General features: G+C 36.6%; 2 protein-coding genes across 6 annotated transcripts in view; both read left to right on the top strand.

The window, feature by feature from the left end:
* Positions 1–4,428: 4,428 nt before the first annotated feature.
* Positions 4,429–8,006, top strand: LOC129923759 (coiled-coil domain-containing protein 1-like). Its single transcript, XM_056016283.1, has 4 exons — positions 4,429–4,438; positions 6,118–6,842; positions 6,933–7,174; positions 7,295–8,006. The coding sequence occupies exons 1-4, from the start codon at positions 4,429–4,431 to the stop codon at positions 8,004–8,006; spliced, it is 1,689 nt and encodes a 562-aa protein (XP_055872258.1).
* The window catches only part of LOC106067373 (uncharacterized), an 84,382-nt gene continuing 69,703 nt past the window's right edge, over positions 4,618–19,296 (top strand). For 2 of the 5 annotated variants that reach the window (XM_056015692.1, XM_056015688.1), the window contains exons 1-3: positions 4,619–4,891; positions 10,838–11,125; positions 11,731–11,927. In XM_056015692.1, the coding sequence (XP_055871667.1) occupies positions 10,876–11,125; positions 11,731–11,927 (447 nt within the window). In that variant the 5' untranslated portion in view covers positions 4,619–4,891; positions 10,838–10,875. Of the gene's footprint in view, positions 4,892–10,834; positions 11,126–11,730; positions 11,928–19,296 lie in introns of all 5 variants that reach the window. The other 3 variants (XM_056015691.1, XM_056015690.1, XM_056015689.1) reach the window with 3 other exon arrangements.

The following is a 19,296-nucleotide window of genomic DNA, read 5'->3' as shown; positions in this document are numbered from 1 at the left end:
CACTTCAGTCAAGTACTATTTGTTTCCAATACTTGAGATACCAAACAAAATAATTAATTACTAAAAATTAATTTATTTTATTGGTTATTTTTTTTTATTGATTCTTGTGTTGTCAGGTAAAAGAAATAATTGTGCAAAATCGTGGCTGATTCGAGATTGGGTGTGAGAAAAATAACAAACTTTTGGCCTGACAGACAGACAGACAGACAGAGTTGATAAAAACATTGTAAAAAAAAAGGTGATTACATCTTTAATCGCGTGTCCCTAGGTCGATCTGGACATGTATGTCATGCATGTTAATCAATGACTTAAAGTCTACCAAGTCATTTTTTTCCAGGCTGAATTCATGCAAGTGAATTCACCAATTTGTGTGTGTGTGTGTGTGTGAGTGTGAGTGTGTGTGTGTGTGTGTGTGTGTGCTATTTGATACGGCAGCTTTGTTTCTCAATATCTTGTCTAAGGCTGTTTGGTTTCCGTTGCTCTCTTCTAGGTTCGAACCAGCACGCCCTCTCTGACGGGTCTTGGTCTATTTCCTTCCACAAACTTTCATTGATGCCTGTAGTTCTCATGTCTCGCTTGCAGACACCACTGTAGGTTAGTCTTGGCCGGCCTTTAGGTCTGACCCCCCTCCACAAGCTGAGTATAGAGGATGTCCTTAAGAATTCTTCGTCTGGCATGCGAGTGACATATCCGAGCTTAAGGAGTCTTCTCTGTGTCCAAAGAGCATAGATACTGTGGGCAATGGTCAATTTCTAAACGTCCTTCAGGATGCCCCCCTCCCTTTTGAGTCCACCTAACTCTAATTACTAACTAACATTCTTTGGGGAAGCAGAACGGTTGGTAGTTGTGCTGGCCATATACTACCATCGTTATTCGTGGGTCATAGAAACCGATGAGATTTTAAATAATCTACTCCCATAGGTCGCTAGGCTTGAAAGGAGAACCTTTACTTTATTTATGCTTGTCCGTGACCTACAGAAGAGTTGACAACAGCAAGTCCTCTGCTGTCTTCAGTAGATTATGCTGTAGTGACAGTGTAGGTACACACAGGTAAGTCTATTGTTATCTCGGGTCTACAAAAGATTTCCTACCGAGTCTCCAGTCTAGAAGGTATGAATACCTCGTAAGTCTTAACACTTGAGTCATTGACAGGTCAAGTTGATCACATTCATGGCTTGAGTCAACATTGTTGTTAGTACACGATCGATCGATTCTTCGATCAGGGAGAAGAGAAAGTTAGTACAATAACGAAAGGGAGAGACAGAGAGGGCGAGAAAGAGACAGAGAGGGCGAGAAAGAGACAGAGATCTAAATAAAGAAAGGGAGAGAAAGACTGAGAAAGAAATAGAGATCTAAATAGGTAAATGGAGAGAGAGACGGAGACAAAGAGAGAAAGAGAGAGAGATCTAAATAGGTAAAGGGAAAGAGAGACGGAGACAGAGAGAGAAAGAGAGAGAGATCTAAATAGGTATAGGGAGAGAGAGACGGAGACAGAGAGAGAAAGAGAGAGAGATCTAGATAGGTAAAGGGAGAGAGAGACGGAGACAGAGAGAGAAAGAGAGAGAGATCTAAATAGGTAAAGGGAAAGAGAGACGGAGACAGAGAGAGAAAGAGAGATCTAGATAGGTAAAGGGAGAGAGAGACGGAGACAGAGAGAGAAAGAGAGAGAGATTTAAATAGGTAAAGGGAGAGAGAGACGGAGACAGAGAGAGAAAGAAAGAGAGATCTAAATATGTAAAGGGAAAGAGAGAGACGGAGACAGAGAGAGAAAGAGAGAGAGATCTAAATAGATAAAGGGAGAGAGAGAGACGGAGACAGAGAGAGAAAGAGAGAGAGATCTAAATAGGTAAAGGGAGAGAGAGAGACGGAGACAGAGAGAGAAAGAGAGAGATATCTAAATAGGTAAAGGGAGAAAGAGAGAGAGAGATGTACATAGAGAAAGAGAGAGATCTAAATAAGTAAAGGGACAGAGAGACAAGACAGAGAGAGAGAAAGAGAGAGAGAAAGAGAGAGAGAAAGAGAGAGATCTAAATAAGTAAAGGAACAGAGAGACAAGACAGAGAGAGAGAAAGAGTGAGAGAAAGAGAGAGAGATCTAAATAAGGAAAGGGAGACAGACAAATATAAAGAGAGACAAAGAGAGAGTGAGAGAGAAAGAGAGAGAGATATCTAAAAAGGGAAAGGGACATGTGCGGAAAAATTAACCAAAAGGAATAAAAAAGTAGAACTAAGAACAATTGGTGGGTGGAGGGACTTGGAAGAATGTCACAGGAGAGAGGCAGACAGACAGACAGACAGGGAGATAACATGAATATATTGAATGTAGTTGTTGTTTTTTTTATTATTAGTTACCTACAAATGTAAAAAATCTATCTATCTATCTATCTATCTATCTATCTATCTATCTATCTATCTATCTATCTATCTATCTATCTATCTATCTATCTATCTTTCTATCTTATCTATCTATCTATCTATCTATCTATCTATCTATCTATCTATCTATCTATCTATCTATCTATCTTATCTATCTATCTATCTATCTATCTATCTATCTATCTATCTATCTATCTATCTATCTATCTATCTACTTTATGTTTCAAGTTTGCCGTTTCTGTAGACATTACGTTGTTTTTGTTCTACAACTTTGATACAGAAGAATATTTGATACGGTTTTCTTTTATTGATATATCGCGATAGGTAATTACAATAAAAGAAATAATTTAAACATCTAGAAGATAAAAATGTTTTGTAAGACTCGTGAAAGCTGAAAATTTATTTTATTTTAAACTAGACATATGTTACCCGCGGCCCGCGTGTCTTAATTTGCATGAAAAATGCTTTAGAAAGACAAAGTTTGAGGGTTAATTTGATAAAAAATATAAAATGAATGAACTTTATTTTGTATGTTAATGTGTTAAAGTATAAAGTAGAACTTGCCTCTTTGAATTAGATCTAGAAATAGAGTTAGATCTAGATCCTTTCTATCTTTTCTCATGTATGGTAAACATGGCCTAGATTTATAAGATACTAATACTTTGTTAGAGTTGGGCAACTTTTTTTTTAGGGTCTTAAGTTTGTTTTAGGGCTACTGTACATACGTCACGGTTCCAGTTACCACCCAATGAACATTTCTGCCAAGTTTTATCAAGATTGGTCAAAGGGTTTTTTATTTCTATGCGGGACAAAGATACATACGCTATTATTTTCTACTTTGTTTGTTTTACATGTTTCGGATGTTCCTTCAGAGTTGAAGTTTATTTCCTAGTCCAAACCTCCCGAAGGACGACGGGGCAAGGGAACGGGCAGGGTTTGAACCCGGGACCATCGATGAATCCAAGCGACAGTCCAGCGCGCAAACCGCACCACCATGCAACCATCCAAATTGATATTTATTTTTATTTTGATATATTGATTTTTATAGTATAGATATCACTAGGTCCTTTATATTTATTTTAGAAACCTTCGGAGATAAAAAAAAGTCACTGTTACTCAAATACTTCTTTTCTATTGAATATATGGTGGAAAGCGTGGTCTAGAGGCTAAGTACGCTTTAACTTAGCTTGTCTTGGTTACCTATGAAGGGGGCTCTAGGTTCGACACCCGACTTGAGCTGATTTGTGTTTACAGAGCAGCACGGTAAACCTTCTCCTAGATACCCCTCCCCCCCCCTCCCACTGGTCCACACATTGGCTCTGAGCATGCTATAAGCATGAAAATTATTATTGTTATTATTATATATTGGTTTCAAATCTTTTTTTAAAATGGCGTTGTAAAAAAAATTCTAATTTAAAAAACAAAAATTCCTAAAAGTAAACGATAATTCTTGCCCCTCAAATCAGCTGACAGATACAGACTGCTAGACCTATTTCTGACTTTAACATGTGGCTCAGATATCGAGTCCGGCGGAACTTGCCGTTCCTTTGGATACATCAGCTGCTTGGAGAGAAGGGTGCTCCTGTGTGGGCGACATCGTTCCGTCCACAGCTAATGCCCAGGCATTCATCTCATAATCCATGAAATGATGTTATTGTTACAGCAGTTACGCTGAGGTGGTCACTTATAGTCAAGCTGAATTTCTATTTGATTGGACCAATTATTCTATCTTATCTTTTCTTATCCTATCCAATTATCGTATCTTATCTTATTTTAATTCTCAGATAAAAGTTTTCGTTAACTGGCAGATGTTAAAGCGAATTCACTGATTCGTGCTCCCGAATCGAAGTCGTTCTTAGGGCTCTAAAAATAGACTGCCACTGCCAATTTAAACACCGACATTGCCATCTAGACATTTACATAGACTGACAATGCCAATGATTAACCCAGGCTGTAATATCAATACACTTTACACAAGCAGCGCCCACTTTCCAGTTCATTATAAGCCACCCTTCCTCTTACCCAGCGATAGTCAGACTATCGTTCTGTCAACATGGCAGGGGGTAATAACAGGGCTCTCTATAAAGAACAATGGCATGCTCTCTCTCTCTCTCTCTCTCTCTCTCTCTCTTGCCTTCTCGCTCTCTCTTTCTTAAAATTAAATGGCCGTATAGTGATAAGGCCTTATCTCTGAAAAAACAAGTACTACCCATTGCAAGGGGAGAAAACCGCCAGCGAAAGAAAAAGATTTCCTTTTCAGTAAGCTCGAGTTGACACATGGGACTCATTAGCTCCCCTGAATACCTCTAAGAGTACGAAAGGTGCAGTGCGGCGAAAGGTGTGATTGAAAGTTATAAAGTGAATTAGGTTTTAAAGTTACTTCTTACTGAGCATTTCAAACAAAGCAGACTGTGGAATGTTTTGTGAAATGTGTGAAACATACGATGTCATGGATTTAAAATGATATTCAACTTCATACTAGAATTTATACATTATTGAAGATTTGTTTATACAAGGTAAATACATTGACGATTTTAACTACAGTAGTATATGTATTTTTTGGAAAGGTTTATTAAAATACTTCTGAGAATTGCATTGACATGTACGTATAGAACCTTATAGCGTGGAGATATCTTAATTATTAAGTGAGTTCGGCTGAACCAAAATGTTCAAATAGTTCCTGAAATAATAGAACAGGCACGTTTTTGTAAAATGTTTTACATGTTTCGGATGTTCCTTCAGAGTTAAAAGATAATTACTTCCTAGTCCAAACCTCCATTGGGGATTTCAGCGGGCAAAGAATTAACCGCATAGCTTACGACCAGACAGCCATCCTATAAAAGCCTTTATTATTTTCTAATTTATAAAGATGCTCCTTACAAAAATAGACTATACACTTGGGTTTTAGTCGCAAATTCTAATTATAGACTAAGTCATTGGTTTTCATTTCTGGTCCTGACTAACCCGTTGCATGTTCAAATGGCATCGAAAAAGAAAGAACAGTTTCTTCTGGCAAGCTTATAACCTGGAAAAGTTACTTAAGCCTGTCTAGTTCAAATGGCCATATTCTTATTCTGCTTGCGAGTCTTGGACGCTGACTAAAGAGGTAGAGAGGAGCATCCTAGCAATGGAATTGAGATGTTACAGAAGGATCTAAGGTATCACATTTAAGGACCTCACCAAAACCAGGAGATTAAAGACAAGGTTACTACAGTGATAGGACCGATACCACGAGGGCCTGTAAACTATCGTAAAAAGAAACAACAACTCAAATTTAAAATTTATGGCCATATTACAAAGTCTTAGGGGCTCCCAAAGACCCTCCTTCAGGGAACAGTACCAGGAAAAAGAAGAAGACAGAGAAAGCGATGGGAAGACAACATAAAAGAAGGACGGCCCTGCCATTGAAAAAGGTTCTATCTAAAGCAAAAGACATAGAGGAATAGAGAAAGACGGTCGACAAATCTTGCGTGGTACCCCAACTGTCCATAGACTAAGGGATAGGTCAAAGTTCAAATAATTTGTTAGTTCAACATTGTTTTTCAAACTTTTACTTGACACGCATCACTAAACAAATTACTTTCGCCTACCTCGACCCGTCCTTTTTTTTGGCGATTTAGCGGCTTTTTAAAAAGAGATATACTCCTAGCAACTTAAGGATAAGACCAAGAAGTGGGATGATAAGGATAAATGCCAGGATGTTTGATGAAAAGGATAAATATAATGGTGTGAGATTATGTAGATAAGTACCAAGATAGAGATGATGTATGCAAGTACCAAGATAGAGATGATGTAGATAAGTACCAAGATAGAGATGATGTAGATAAGTACCAAGATATAGATGATGTAGATAAGTACCAAGATAGAGATGATGTAGATAAGTACCAAGATAGAGATGATGTAGATAAGTACCATGATAGAGATGATGTAGATAAGTACCAAGATGGAGATGATGTAGATAAGTACCAAGATAGAGATGATGTAGATAAGTACCAAGATAGAGATGATGTAGATAAGTACCAAGATAGAGATGATGTAAATAAGTACCAAGATAGGGATGATGTAGATAAGTACCAAGATGAAGATGATGTAGATAAGTACCAAGATGGAGATGATGTAGATAAGTACCAAGATGAAGATGATGTAGATAAGTACCAAGATGAAGATGATGTAGATAAGTACCAAGATGAAGATGATGGAGATAAGTACCAAGATAGGGATGATGTAGATAAGTACCAAGATGTAGATGATGTAAATAAGTACCAAGATAGAGATGATGTAGATAAGTACCAAGATGGAGATGATTTAGATAAGTACCAAGATGGAGATGATGTAAATAAGTACCAAGATAGAGATGATGTAGATAAGTACCAAGATGGAGATGATGTAGATAAGTACCAAGATGGAGATGATGTAGATAAGTACCAAGATAGAGATGATGTAGATAAGTACCAAGATGGAGATGATGTAGATAGGTACCAAGATAGAGATGATGAAGATAAGTAGCAAGATAGAGATGATGTAAATAAGTAGCAAGATAGAGATGATGTAAATAAGTACCAAGATAGGGATGATGTAGATAAGTACCAAGATGAAGATGATGTAGATAAGTACCAAGATGGAGATGATGTAGATAAGTACCAAGATGAAGATGATGTAGATAAGTATCAAGATGAAGATGATGTAGATAAGTACCAAGATGAAGATGATGTAGATAAGTACCAAGATAGAGATGATGAATGCAAGTACCAAGATAGAGATGATGTAGATAAGTACCAAGATAGAGATGATTTAGATAAGTAGCAAGATAGAGATGATGTAGATAAGTACCAAGATAGAGATGATGTAGATAAGTACCAAGATAGAGATGATGTAGATAAGTACCAAGATAGAGATGATGTAGATAAGTACCATGATAGAGATGATGTAGATAAGTACCAAGATGTAGATGATGTAAATAAGTACCAAGATAGAGATGATGTAGATAAGTACCAAGATAGAGATGATGTAGATAAGTACCAAGATGAAGATGATGTAGATAAGTACCAAGATAGGGATGATGTAGATAAGTACCAATATGAAGATGATGTAGATAAGTACCAAGATGAAGATGATGTAGATAAGTACCAAGATGAAGATGATGTAGATAAGTACCAAGATGAAGATGATGTAGATAAGTACCAAGATAGAGATGATGTAGATAAGTACCAAGATGAAGATGATGTAGATAAGTACCAAGATGAAGATGATGTAGATAAGTACCAAGATGAAGATGATGTAGATAAGTACCAAGATAGAGATGATGTAGATAAGTACCAAGATGAAGATGATGTAGATAAGTACCAAGATGAAGATGATGTAGATAAGTACCAAGATGAAGATGATGTAGATAATTACCAAGATGAAGATGATGTAGATAAGTACCAAGATAGAGATGATGTAGATAAGTACCAAGATGAAGATGATGTATATAAGTACCAAGATGAAGATGATGTAGATAAGTACCAAGATGAAGATGATGTAGATAAGTACCAAGATAGGGATGATGTAGATAAGTACCAAGATGAAGATGATGTAGATAAGTACCAAGATGGAGATGATGGAGATAAGTACCAAGATGTGGAGTTATGAGAATAAACGCTAAGAGGTGGCATGATGACGATAAGTACCAACATGTGAGATGAAAAGTATAAGTACCAACATGTGAGATGAAAAGTATAAGTACCAAGATGTGAGATGAAAAGTATAAGTACCAACATGTGAGATGAAAAGTATAAGTACCAACATGTGAGATGAAAAGTATAAGTACCAAGATGTGAGATGAAAAGTATAAGTACCAACATGTGAGATGAAAAGTATAAGTACCAAGATGTGAGATGAAAAGTATAAGTACCAAGATGTGAGATGAAAAGTATAAGTACCAAGATGTGAGATGAAAAGTATAAGTACCAAGATGTGAGATGAAAAGTATAAGTACCAAGATGTGAGATGAAAAGTATAAGTACCAAGATGTGAGATGAAAAGTATAAATACCAAGATGGGAGATGATCAGGCTATATTGCAATATTTGGGATGTTGTGAACATATTAACAGATACAAATTAAGGTTCCTGATCAATCTCGCCAAGAATGGTAATCACTGGTTGAGTAACCGTGAACCTTGAAAATGAAATTTATTTTAGCCTTTATTAGTTTGGCAACGTACATATAGAGATAGGTGAAAGCCCCAGACCATAGAGAGATAGGTGAAGGTGCCGGACTATTGAGTCGCCACGTGTAATAGTGGGTCATACAATTTGAATGCCAAGGTTATCATTAGAGTGCTAGAAAGCATGTAGATTAAACCACCCTCCAAAACACACCCATAAACATGCAGGTATAATTATATCTCTGGAGTGACCTATTTAGATTGCTACTACCTGTAACTTCGTTGTATTGTACATATGTGTACAGTTTTAATTAGTGAAGTATGTGTATTGTAAACAATGAGAAGTTGATGAAACAGCTAATATGTTCAAATAATTATTGTTATGATTGTTAGTTCAAGATACTTGCATCAAAAACCATTTTAAGCATTTTAACGTTTTACTGTTCCAGTAATTAGTCCTGCTTTCTTCCCGCCAAAAACAAGAAAGACTTTTGCTACTTTAGAAAGAAGTCTTGATAGTCCAACAGTTACAGGACGCGGGAGTGTTGGATTATTGAAAACTTTGAAGATTTCAAAGAAGTTAAGTTAATTCAACACAGAGTTTCCCAAGATTTTTTTTAACGGAACACTTCGCACACTAGGAGTATTCAGCGGAACATTTTGCTAATTTTTTTAGAGTTTAGAGAGACTAATTCTCGTGGTAGCCTACTAGTTGATTATTCCGGTAGTTCGTGGAACACCTGTTCAGGCCCCGCGGAAAACTAGGGTTCCTCGGAACACTGATTTAACATTGGTCAAGAAAATTCAAGATTTAAAAAAAATTTCACTAATGCTTTTGATGATATAAAATATACAAGAGACGAAAAATGAAAATGAATTCATTTGAAGATGACAAAACATGATTTCAGCTCATACGTCTATGACTACTACACAAAGCCTTAATTACATGATTTCACCTTCGTTTTCATTTATCCCTTAATCTTTCATACTGTTGCGGTACAACATGTGATCTGTCGACGGTCTTTCTCCATTCCTCTTTTATGACTAGATTAGAAACTCTGTCAATGACAGTTCATCGGATTACTGAGTGTGTCGGACTAAAAAAAAAAGTGTCGGATTAATAATATTCAAGTGAAATTGGTTTTGTTTTGTTTTTTTACTTTCTTTTTTCCTATATTTATTAGTCCTGGATTGTTTCACCCCCCCCCCAAAAAAAAAAAAAAAACATACTCGTTGAGTTTGCAAAAAGCATCTTCATCTTTGTGTTCAGGTCAATACTAATGAAGAGGTAAAAAGTACATTTCTTTACGTTTTCATTCGTATTTGTAAAGAAAAGACAACTCTTTTCCATCATAGAAAATGTAAAGTTTCTGAGAACGATTTTTTCGTCGAAATTTATTCGCCTTTTTTTTTTAAGACTATAGATAATCTCTGAGAAAATAGAGATTCGCTGCTGTGTCAAACATTTAGGTTTACACTTCGGAATCATATTTTAACTGCTTTTAATATGCACAAGATTCTTTAGGGCATTAAACTTCTTTTAATCAATATTAGGCTGGAGGGTCGTTGTGCTGGCTACAGTATATCCTTGTAAAGACTATTTTTAAAGCAAAGAAACTTTTCTATTGTCAACATCGTTGACCTGTCGAATAGAAAATGTATTTGTTTTAAATTCGATTAAGTTACCACGGCATGACATGTTGTGTGTGTGTGCTAGATAATCTATGACATTTTGTGTGTGTGCTAGATAATCTATTTACATTTGAAAGCCAAATATTATGACAGACAACATACATTTCGAGTTGCTTTTCTACGATTCCAGGTTGTTGTGTTGTGTTTTTTTTTTGGGGGGGGGGGGGGGCAGACAAACAAAAGACTTTCCTAAATACTGTTAAGCTTTATCTCCCTGGCGCCATATACATTTGCGATACGTATGTCTCGGGATGTATCACCGCAAAAAAATATTAATTCCTTAAGTCTCTGCGACATCATTCAGACGTTTTTGAGAGCCGGACAGAAGCACGGGTCAGATATGGCCTACGGGCAGTACTTTGCGTTTTAAAGCAAAGAAAACTGTCTTGGTTTGTACTTATTGTTAGACAGAACACTTTGTCCTTTGTTTGTATATATATATATATATATATATATATATATATATATATATATATATATATATATATATATATATATATATATATATATATATATTTGTAGTTTGAAACAGGACATACATAATAAAATAGTCTTGTTTTGTCAGTTGAAAATGTTTTTTTTTATTGATCTGTCTTTGTTTTTTCACTTTCATTACGAAGCAGAATAGATATACTCGTTCATTTCATTAAGGGACGACGCCATGACAGTTGGCCCTGACTATGCCTCGGAGCATAAATTTCCACCTCTGCGGCTGGGGCCCGTGTCCAGGGTGTCTACAGACGGCGGAGCTACTCACATCCCTGCCCGAGTGCCAGATGCGTGGGACGAGCATAAAGACTTCCGCTACCCCAGGATCGTAGTTCGGGACCCCTTTGGAAGGACGCTGGACACCTTCACTGCCCTTCAAGACGCCATCTACAGAGCAAGCTGGGCGAGAAAAAAAAATGGAGGTAGAGTTAACTTGTTTCTTAGTCGTAGAATTACTATAAAGGATTTTCATTTTGTTATATCTGGTATATCCGGTGTACAGAATACGGAAGTGCTCATAACCTATGTATTTTACAAAGCATATCATATTTTTGACATTTTTTAGCATAGCAGAATTAAATTTCTTTTTTTTCCCCGTTTTTCTTATTTTTGTATTTGTGGACAGTAATCTTTCATTTTAGCGTCCTTCAAATTGTTTCTTTTGTCTTTTTTGTTTAAATAATATTTCATTTTTTAAGATGTTCAATTTTCTCATAAGTCTCATTATATCGCCCTAAAATGTCTCAATATCGCTTTCTCTTCTTTGTCTCTCTTATTGTATTTTCTTACTTAAATAACGTAAACCGGATATATAAGCAAAGAGTTAATCACTTGATATGTAAATCATGTAAATCTCCTACCAATAACGACTTTTATTTATCTTCTATGAAATTTCCTTCATAGTGTAGATATGCTTATAGGAAAAGGTAACTTTCAGTTGATCCTTAATGGCAAGCGAATTTGTATATTGCGTACGTCAAAACGTGTTTGTCCTTTCTATTTACCTACTGTCCTTTCATCTTTTCAGAATGGCCTAAAACACCAATAGAATGGCGACTGCCCAAGGCCCCGGTCCCTGCAAGGCCTGACTACTCCAGATCGGAGCCTCTTTATATGACCGCGAATCTGTTACCAGCTCGCCACGCTGGGACAACTCAGAGCTACGATGCTAGCTCAAGAGGGCTTCACATGACCACAAATGTGTTAATGGATTTACCAACGTTGGTAAGTAAAATAAGCTGGTTGTCGACTTTTAGTTTGAGCTATAAATCTTCTCTCTCTCTCTCTCACACACACACACACGCACTGTCAATAAAAAGAATATTTGAATCGGAGGAGTGGCGAATTGTTGCTTCAACAAGTAGGGTCTACCAAAATCAGTTCTGAGACATTAACAAAGCAGCTTCCGGCTTACTTCTTTATATTCTGCCATCCTTCGTTAGTAAAGAGGTTTAAAAGTTCTTTGAGACTCGAGTCGGGCAGTGTCACTTATTATCAAGAATCTTTTTTTTTTTAATCACCGAGAGAAAATACTGGAATTTTTTTAAAAGCTTTCTTTCTAGGATTTTATACACATGCTGTTTTGTTGTTTTTTTCAACAGATGTCCTTACTCAAGAGCCATTTGTCCAATAGACATAATTACAAATAATCCATTCCCACATAGACATTATCACGCATGAGCAATTTTCCTAAAGGATATCATTGAAAATTAGCCATTTGCCCAATAAACATTCTTATACAAAGCCATTTGCTTAAGAGACAAACTTACACATTATTTATACACCCAATGACACATTTATACGAATACTCCTTCTCTCCTAGTGCAATTAGAGCATGAAATGGGTTGCCTGAATCAGCCAGGAAAACCAAACGAAGTAGCAGAGTTTAAGCAGAGTTTAAGTCATTGATTATTAACATGCATGACTAGATTGACCTGGGGGGCATGTGTAGGACGTAATCATCATATTTTTTTTTTGAAGATACAATAAGACTAGACATAATTGCACATGAGCTGTTTGCCATAAGAACATAGTTACACCTGAGAAATTTGTTCACTAGATAATCTTACTTGTAATTCCTTTTCCTGCATAGGATTTATTATGACATAACATTTATTCAGTTTGAAAAAGACTTTCGCGTCGTCAGCATCTCAATATTTGTAAATCAATTAACTTAAATTTGTGTGTTTAATACAATACTCTAAGTAAACGCACCATTAACCCTTTTTGCTACCAAACCTAACTCAATGGAAGAAGTGTATATAGCAGTAGTTACCTTTCAGATCATGCGGTCTACTGGGCAGATGGCTGCCTGGTCGTGCGGTATGCGCGCTGAACTGTCGTTCAGTTGTTTCGATAGTCCAGGGTTCATACCCTGCCCGCTGCCCCATCGTCCTGCGGAAGGTTTGGATTAGGAAGTAAATTATCTTTAGCTTTGAAGGGACATCCGAAATATGTCAAACATTTTACAAACAGGTCATCTGTTTCTGTGCCCCACGGTTAACGAGGGTGTCATGTGACCAGCATAACAACCAACTTTACTTTTCCCCAACGCCAGGTACCCATTAGAGCTGGGTGGACTCAGAGGTGTCATAAAGATCCCAAAATTATAAATCACAGTCTTCACCAGGATTCGAACCCGGAACCCTCCGGTTCTGAAGCCAAGCATCTCTTGTATCAATCAGTACTGTTCCACTTATTTCCCTTAATTAATATCAAACTAAACTAATTAATTACCACAAATTAATTTATTAATTGGTTAATATTTTGATTGATTCATACTTTGTTAGGGACAGTGAATATTTGTGCAAAGTTTCAAATTGATCCAAAAATGTGGAGTGGGGGAAATAACGTGTACAAATATTGTACCAGACAGACAGAAAGACAGACAGGCAGAGTGAGTTGATATAAGCAGGGTTGTTGTTTTTTTCCGAAAAAAAAACAAATTTTCATAAATCAAGGTGTTTTTTTTTGTTTTGTTTTTGTTCTGGTCTCACGTCACCCTGAAAAAGTTCAAGGTCTCTGACCTCCTTGTTCAATTATCAGTAGAGGTTTATCACGCTTTCACACGTGGGTCAGCTAAAAATACTCCCAATATCAAGACCTAATTGGTTTTTGATTAAACTTTGGCCGCGAGCAGTTTCCCTTTATAGTCTTGGGTTCGACAATGAATTGGCCTCGTTTTGATATCAACACAGCTGATTAAAATGAAAGCCAATTCAAATAAATGCAAGCACAAAAGAAAGAAAAAAAAAGAAATGAATGTTTTCAGTATAATAAATATTTTGAATAACTCAGACGATAACGGCTCTATTGTCAACATACTTGTTTTAATTTGTCGTCTACAAGACATTTTTACATTTATACACATTTTTGGAGATCTGCCGTTGGTATAAAGTGTCCACATCCACATCTTTTGACTATAGAATTCTTTTTTCACACAGCCTTAGATTACTATGTAAATATCTGTACACTGTCTGGAACCTATACAATAAAAGCAAAGACCTAAAGAAACTAAAACAGAAAAAATAGTTATAGAACATAAGAGTCTAAAGTAATACCTTAAATTAAAATCATTAACTTTAGAGACACTTCAGGACAGAAAGCTAGAGACGAAGTAATAAAACAGTATTGAAAAACAAAAACGATGTACAAACAGCAAATATCAAGAACAACATTTGAAATATTAAAAAAAAAAAAAAACATTACCACCTTCATATAACTTATAGACCATTTTTTTTATCAATAACTAATGAATGTTAGATTTAAAAAAAAAAAAAAATAATGGAAACATTTTTTTAACCGGCCCATTCCCCCACTACTCCAGAGAGAGAATCCTGATTATGCGAATATATAGATCTACTAGACTTAGCTAGACCTTATAATATTCCAATGATATGCCTTTAAATCTAAATCCTATCCTATACTCTTAAGCGAGCAATTCTTGTATGTATGTATGTATGTATGTATATATATTTATATTTATATATATATATAAATTTTATTTCGAAAACGGCTCTAACGATTTTCTTTAAAAGTTCATGGTATGTGCATAATAGTGAGAAAAAAATTCTCAACTCATTGGCCACATCGGGAAAACTCGAGGTCGACCGTTATATCGGTTTGAAAATGCCTCATTATCGAAAAATTAGTTTTGGCTAGAATGTTTTATGAATGAAAATTTTCCATGACGTAAACGGGAAAAACGCTGCTTACGTCACTAGGCTTACCGCAGTACACTAAAATATTTCTTTGCAAACAATAACGAGTTCTAAAGAATCAATAGACCTAATGAAACATTTGCGCACCATCTTAATGTAGATTGATTTATTATAGAACTATGAAAGAAAAGTAATGAAATTAAATGTGCCGATATATGATTAGTTATTGTGTTTTAAGTGCTTAATAAGTTGTTTACACTTTAATTGTGTAGAGCGGTGTAGATACCTTTTACTTTGTTGTTTATTTTGCTGGTGACCTCCAGCTGTCTCGTTCTGAGGTTGCATGCAACCATGTGCTCTCTTCTATGTCAGCTAAGTCAAGTTTGCGCCATAAGCTGGTCTTTTAAGGGTTTCGGTGTTACGTCAACCACTTTTTAGCTCACCAAAAAAAACACTGCCTTTGGCATGCGTTCGTCTAAGATTCGTCTCCCATATAGGATACTGCTCTGTCCAGCGTAACTGTCGGACTTAAAGAATTCCCTCTATACAAAGGCCGCGGATACACATTTGAGACCAAAAGAAAATTTGCTGCCGAGGACAGACGCAGACGCTAAAAGAAAATCTTAATCGAGCATCGCGGACAATGGTTATGCTTGCCCTGGATGTGGCAAGATATGTAGGTCACAGCTGCAATCCTCATTAATTTTCGGACTCTAAGACAAGCCTTATTATTATTATTATTTTGCTGGTGAATTATTACCATGTGTTCATGCTTCAGTGTCTACCTCTCCTGTACCAAAACAAAGGAACTGGTCATAACACAGCTTCTCTACGCCTTACTTGCTCACACTAAACATGATATCCATCTAGCGGTCAACGAGTTTGAGTACACTGCAGCCTCTTTTGATTTAACTATAAACCTCGGTAAAAAGCTTGGAGTTAGGGCCAGGAGAGATCTGAATGGATGGATGTGTAAAAGCAGGCCATAGTACCACAAGGATGGATGGATGGCAAAAGCCGGTATGAACTTCCTATAGTCCGACTGTCAGGCTGGGCAGGGCACGTATCCCGTATGGGTAACGAGCATATTGTTTGGCGTAACAGAGGTGCCCCACGGAAACGTTTCTTTAGAAAACTAATGCCATGATTTAAGTCTAATAAGAAAAAATGCGCCATTTTTCTTTGTCACTAAGTGCATGTTTTACCCTATAACGTAGAGAAGTTACATTGCAAAGACTTTCTTCCAAGCCAATAATAGTAAGCCTACAATAGTTTTACGCAAAAGATAGATTGTAAAACTATAAGACGGACGTGAGCTGTAGTTTGTCTAGACTGTAGGAGGACTTAAAAGACTTTAAATTTAATCGACATGTACAATTAGGCCTACAATTAGAACTAACAGAACACTAAAACAACTCTTCAGATTAGTAGTCTTTATCCGATCGTTCATTTTCGTAATTACAAGAATATTCCCAAAATGACTTCGGGTATATAACCTTCCGAAATTATTTAACAGAGCGAGGTTCGGCCACCTGGTACAAAAATATTCTCAAAATGACTTCGGGTATATATCCTTCCTTAACAAATTATTCATCCGAGCGAGGCTCGGTCACCTGATATCCTATACTCTTAAGCGAGCAATTCTTGTTTGTATGTATGTATGTATGTATATATATTTATATTTATATATATATATAAATTTTATTTCGAAAACGGCTCTAACGTTTTTCTTTAAAATTTCACGGTATGTGCATAATAGTGAGAAAAAAATTCTCAACTCATTGGCCACATCGGGAAAACTCAAGGTCGACCGTTATATCGGTTTGAAAATGCCTCATTATCGAAAAATTAATTTTGGCTAGAATGTTTTATGAATGAAAATTTTCTATATGACGTCAATGGGAAAAAAACTTGACACCGCTTACGTCACTAGGCTCACAGCAGAAAAGAAAAAAAAACTTTACACCTCCTACGTCACTGGCTTACAGCCGTTCACTAAAGCATTTCTTTGCTACAAGTTTTATCGCGTTTCAATGAATAAAAAGACACAACATTTTGCGCACCGTAGTTGAAGGTTTAGAACAGTGTTTGCGTTCATTTTTAACTGAACATCAATTGATCAAGCACGTGGTTATCTGAAGACGCCCAAGTGTTTACAAGTGTTTCTACAAATTAAACATTTCATCCCTGTTAAATAAGGTAAGTGAAAAGAAGAATTTGATTTATGTGCATAACTTTAATTAGCTAGAATGTAGGCCGAAAGGAATAGATATGGTCCTTATGGATTTTGATTCTGGAATCTACGTCTAAATCTAGATCTTGATTCAAGACAGCTAGATTCCCAGGGGATGCAACTGCTATGTTGCTCGCCATTATTCTTGCACAATAGATGGAGGTTTACGACGTAGGCTAATAAGATTTCTAGAGGATGGTGACTTATCCCTAAGCAGCAACATGATACTTTTCTTTTGTTTGTTGGGAATGGTTATAAAACATCTCATCTAGCTATTGGCCACAAAACAGCTCATCTAGCTATTGGCCACAGAACAGCTCATCTAGCTATTGGCCACAAAACAGCTCATCTAGCTATTGGCCACAAAACAGCTCATCTAGCTATTGGCCACAAAACAGATCATCCAGCTATTGGCCACAAAACAACAAATCTAGATCTAGCTATTGGCCACTAAACAGTTAAATCCAATGAGTCAATACAATCCATCTATGGGGTAGAAATGTTCACATGCAATTGTGGAGTGGAATTGGTGTGAACGTCCATTTCATTTGCCATAGCTCTAATGTTTTTTTTTTAATATAATGCACACATTTTAATACTATTATTACTAATACTATTATTTATGTAAGCATTATTATTTATTATTTTATTAATTGTTATTATAAAGTTAATATTTATTGATATAACGTTATTATTCGGAATTTTAATATTCAGTAGTGTAATATAGTATACCAATTATATTTTTACAAAAAAAACACCAATTTAATCCATTGCTATTAGGAAGATGCCGCGGCCAAGAAAACGTCAGTTATTCAACTTCAACCAAGAATCTAGAGAAGGAAACAACAACGCTGATCCAGCTAAAGTCCCTCGCCTTTCTTTGGTTTTACATGAACGGGATTCAACTTCAATAAATTGCCAGTCTTCATTGAATCACCAGCCTTCAACTACAATAAATTGCCAGTCTTCATTGAATCATCAGCCTTCAACTTCAATAAATTGCCAGTCTCCAGTGAATCACCAGCCCTCATTTTCAATAAATTGCCAGTCTCCAGTGAATCACCAGTCTTCAACTTCAATAAATTGCCAGTCTTCAGTGAATCATCAGTCTTCAACTTCAATAAATTGCCAGTCTCCAGTGAATAACCAGTCTTCAACTTCAATGAATTGCCAGTCTCCAGTGAATCATCAGTCTTCAACTTTAATAAATTGCCAGTCTTCATTAAATCACCAGCCTTCAACTTCAATGAATTGCCAGTCTCCAGTGAATCACCAGTCTTCAACTTTAATAAATTGCCAGTCTTCATTAAATCACCAGTCTTCAGCTTCAATAAATTGCCAGTCTCCAGTGAATCACCAGCCTTCAAATACGACAAATCTCAGAGAAGCTTCAACTAGAGCAAATGCAGTTATTAGAAATATCGTCAAACTAGAAAATTCTGAGAAGCGTTTAAGGAAACTTGAGGATCTGCGACTTCGAGCTTCACGACGACTTAAAGTGGAAACTTGCACACAGTATTCTCAGAGACTTGAAGATCTGCGGCAGAGAGCTTCACATCGACTTCAAGCGGAAACTTGCACACAGTATTCTCAGAGACTTGAGGATCTGCGACAGAGAGCTTCACAGCGACTTCAAGCGGAAACTTGCACACAATATTCTCAGCGACTTGAGGATTTGCGACAGAGAGCTTCACAGCGACTTCAAGCGGAAACTTGCACACAATATTCTCAGCGTCTTGAGGATCTGCGACAGACAGCTTCACAGCGACTTCAAGCGGAAACATGCGCACAATATTCTCAGCGTCTTGAGGATCTGCGACAGACAGCTTCACAGCGACTTCAAGCAGAAACATGCGCACAATATTCTCAGCGACTTGACGACATGCGACAACGAACTTCAAGACGATATGTAAATGAAACTCCCATAGAATATTCTAAGCGACTTGACGACTTGCGACGAAGAGCTTCACAGCGACTGGAAACTGAGTCTCCAACAGAATATTCCAAACGACTTTATGACATGCAAAATCGTGCTTTACAACGAACAAATAATGAAACGCCTACTCAACGAAATGAGAGACTTGAAGAAATGCGACAGCAAGCAGCCATAAGATTATCTGAAGAAACCCACGAACAACGCATCGAGAGACTTGAAGAAATGAGACAAGGGGCAGCCATAAGATTATCTAAAGAAACCCAC

The sequence above is a fragment of the Biomphalaria glabrata genome, chromosome 17 (assembly GCF_947242115.1).
Source record: "Biomphalaria glabrata chromosome 17, xgBioGlab47.1, whole genome shotgun sequence".
Lineage (NCBI taxonomy): Eukaryota > Metazoa > Mollusca > Gastropoda > Planorbidae > Biomphalaria > Biomphalaria glabrata.
The sequence above is the reverse complement of the archived record's forward strand: the minus strand, read 5'-3'. Positions and strand labels throughout refer to the sequence as shown.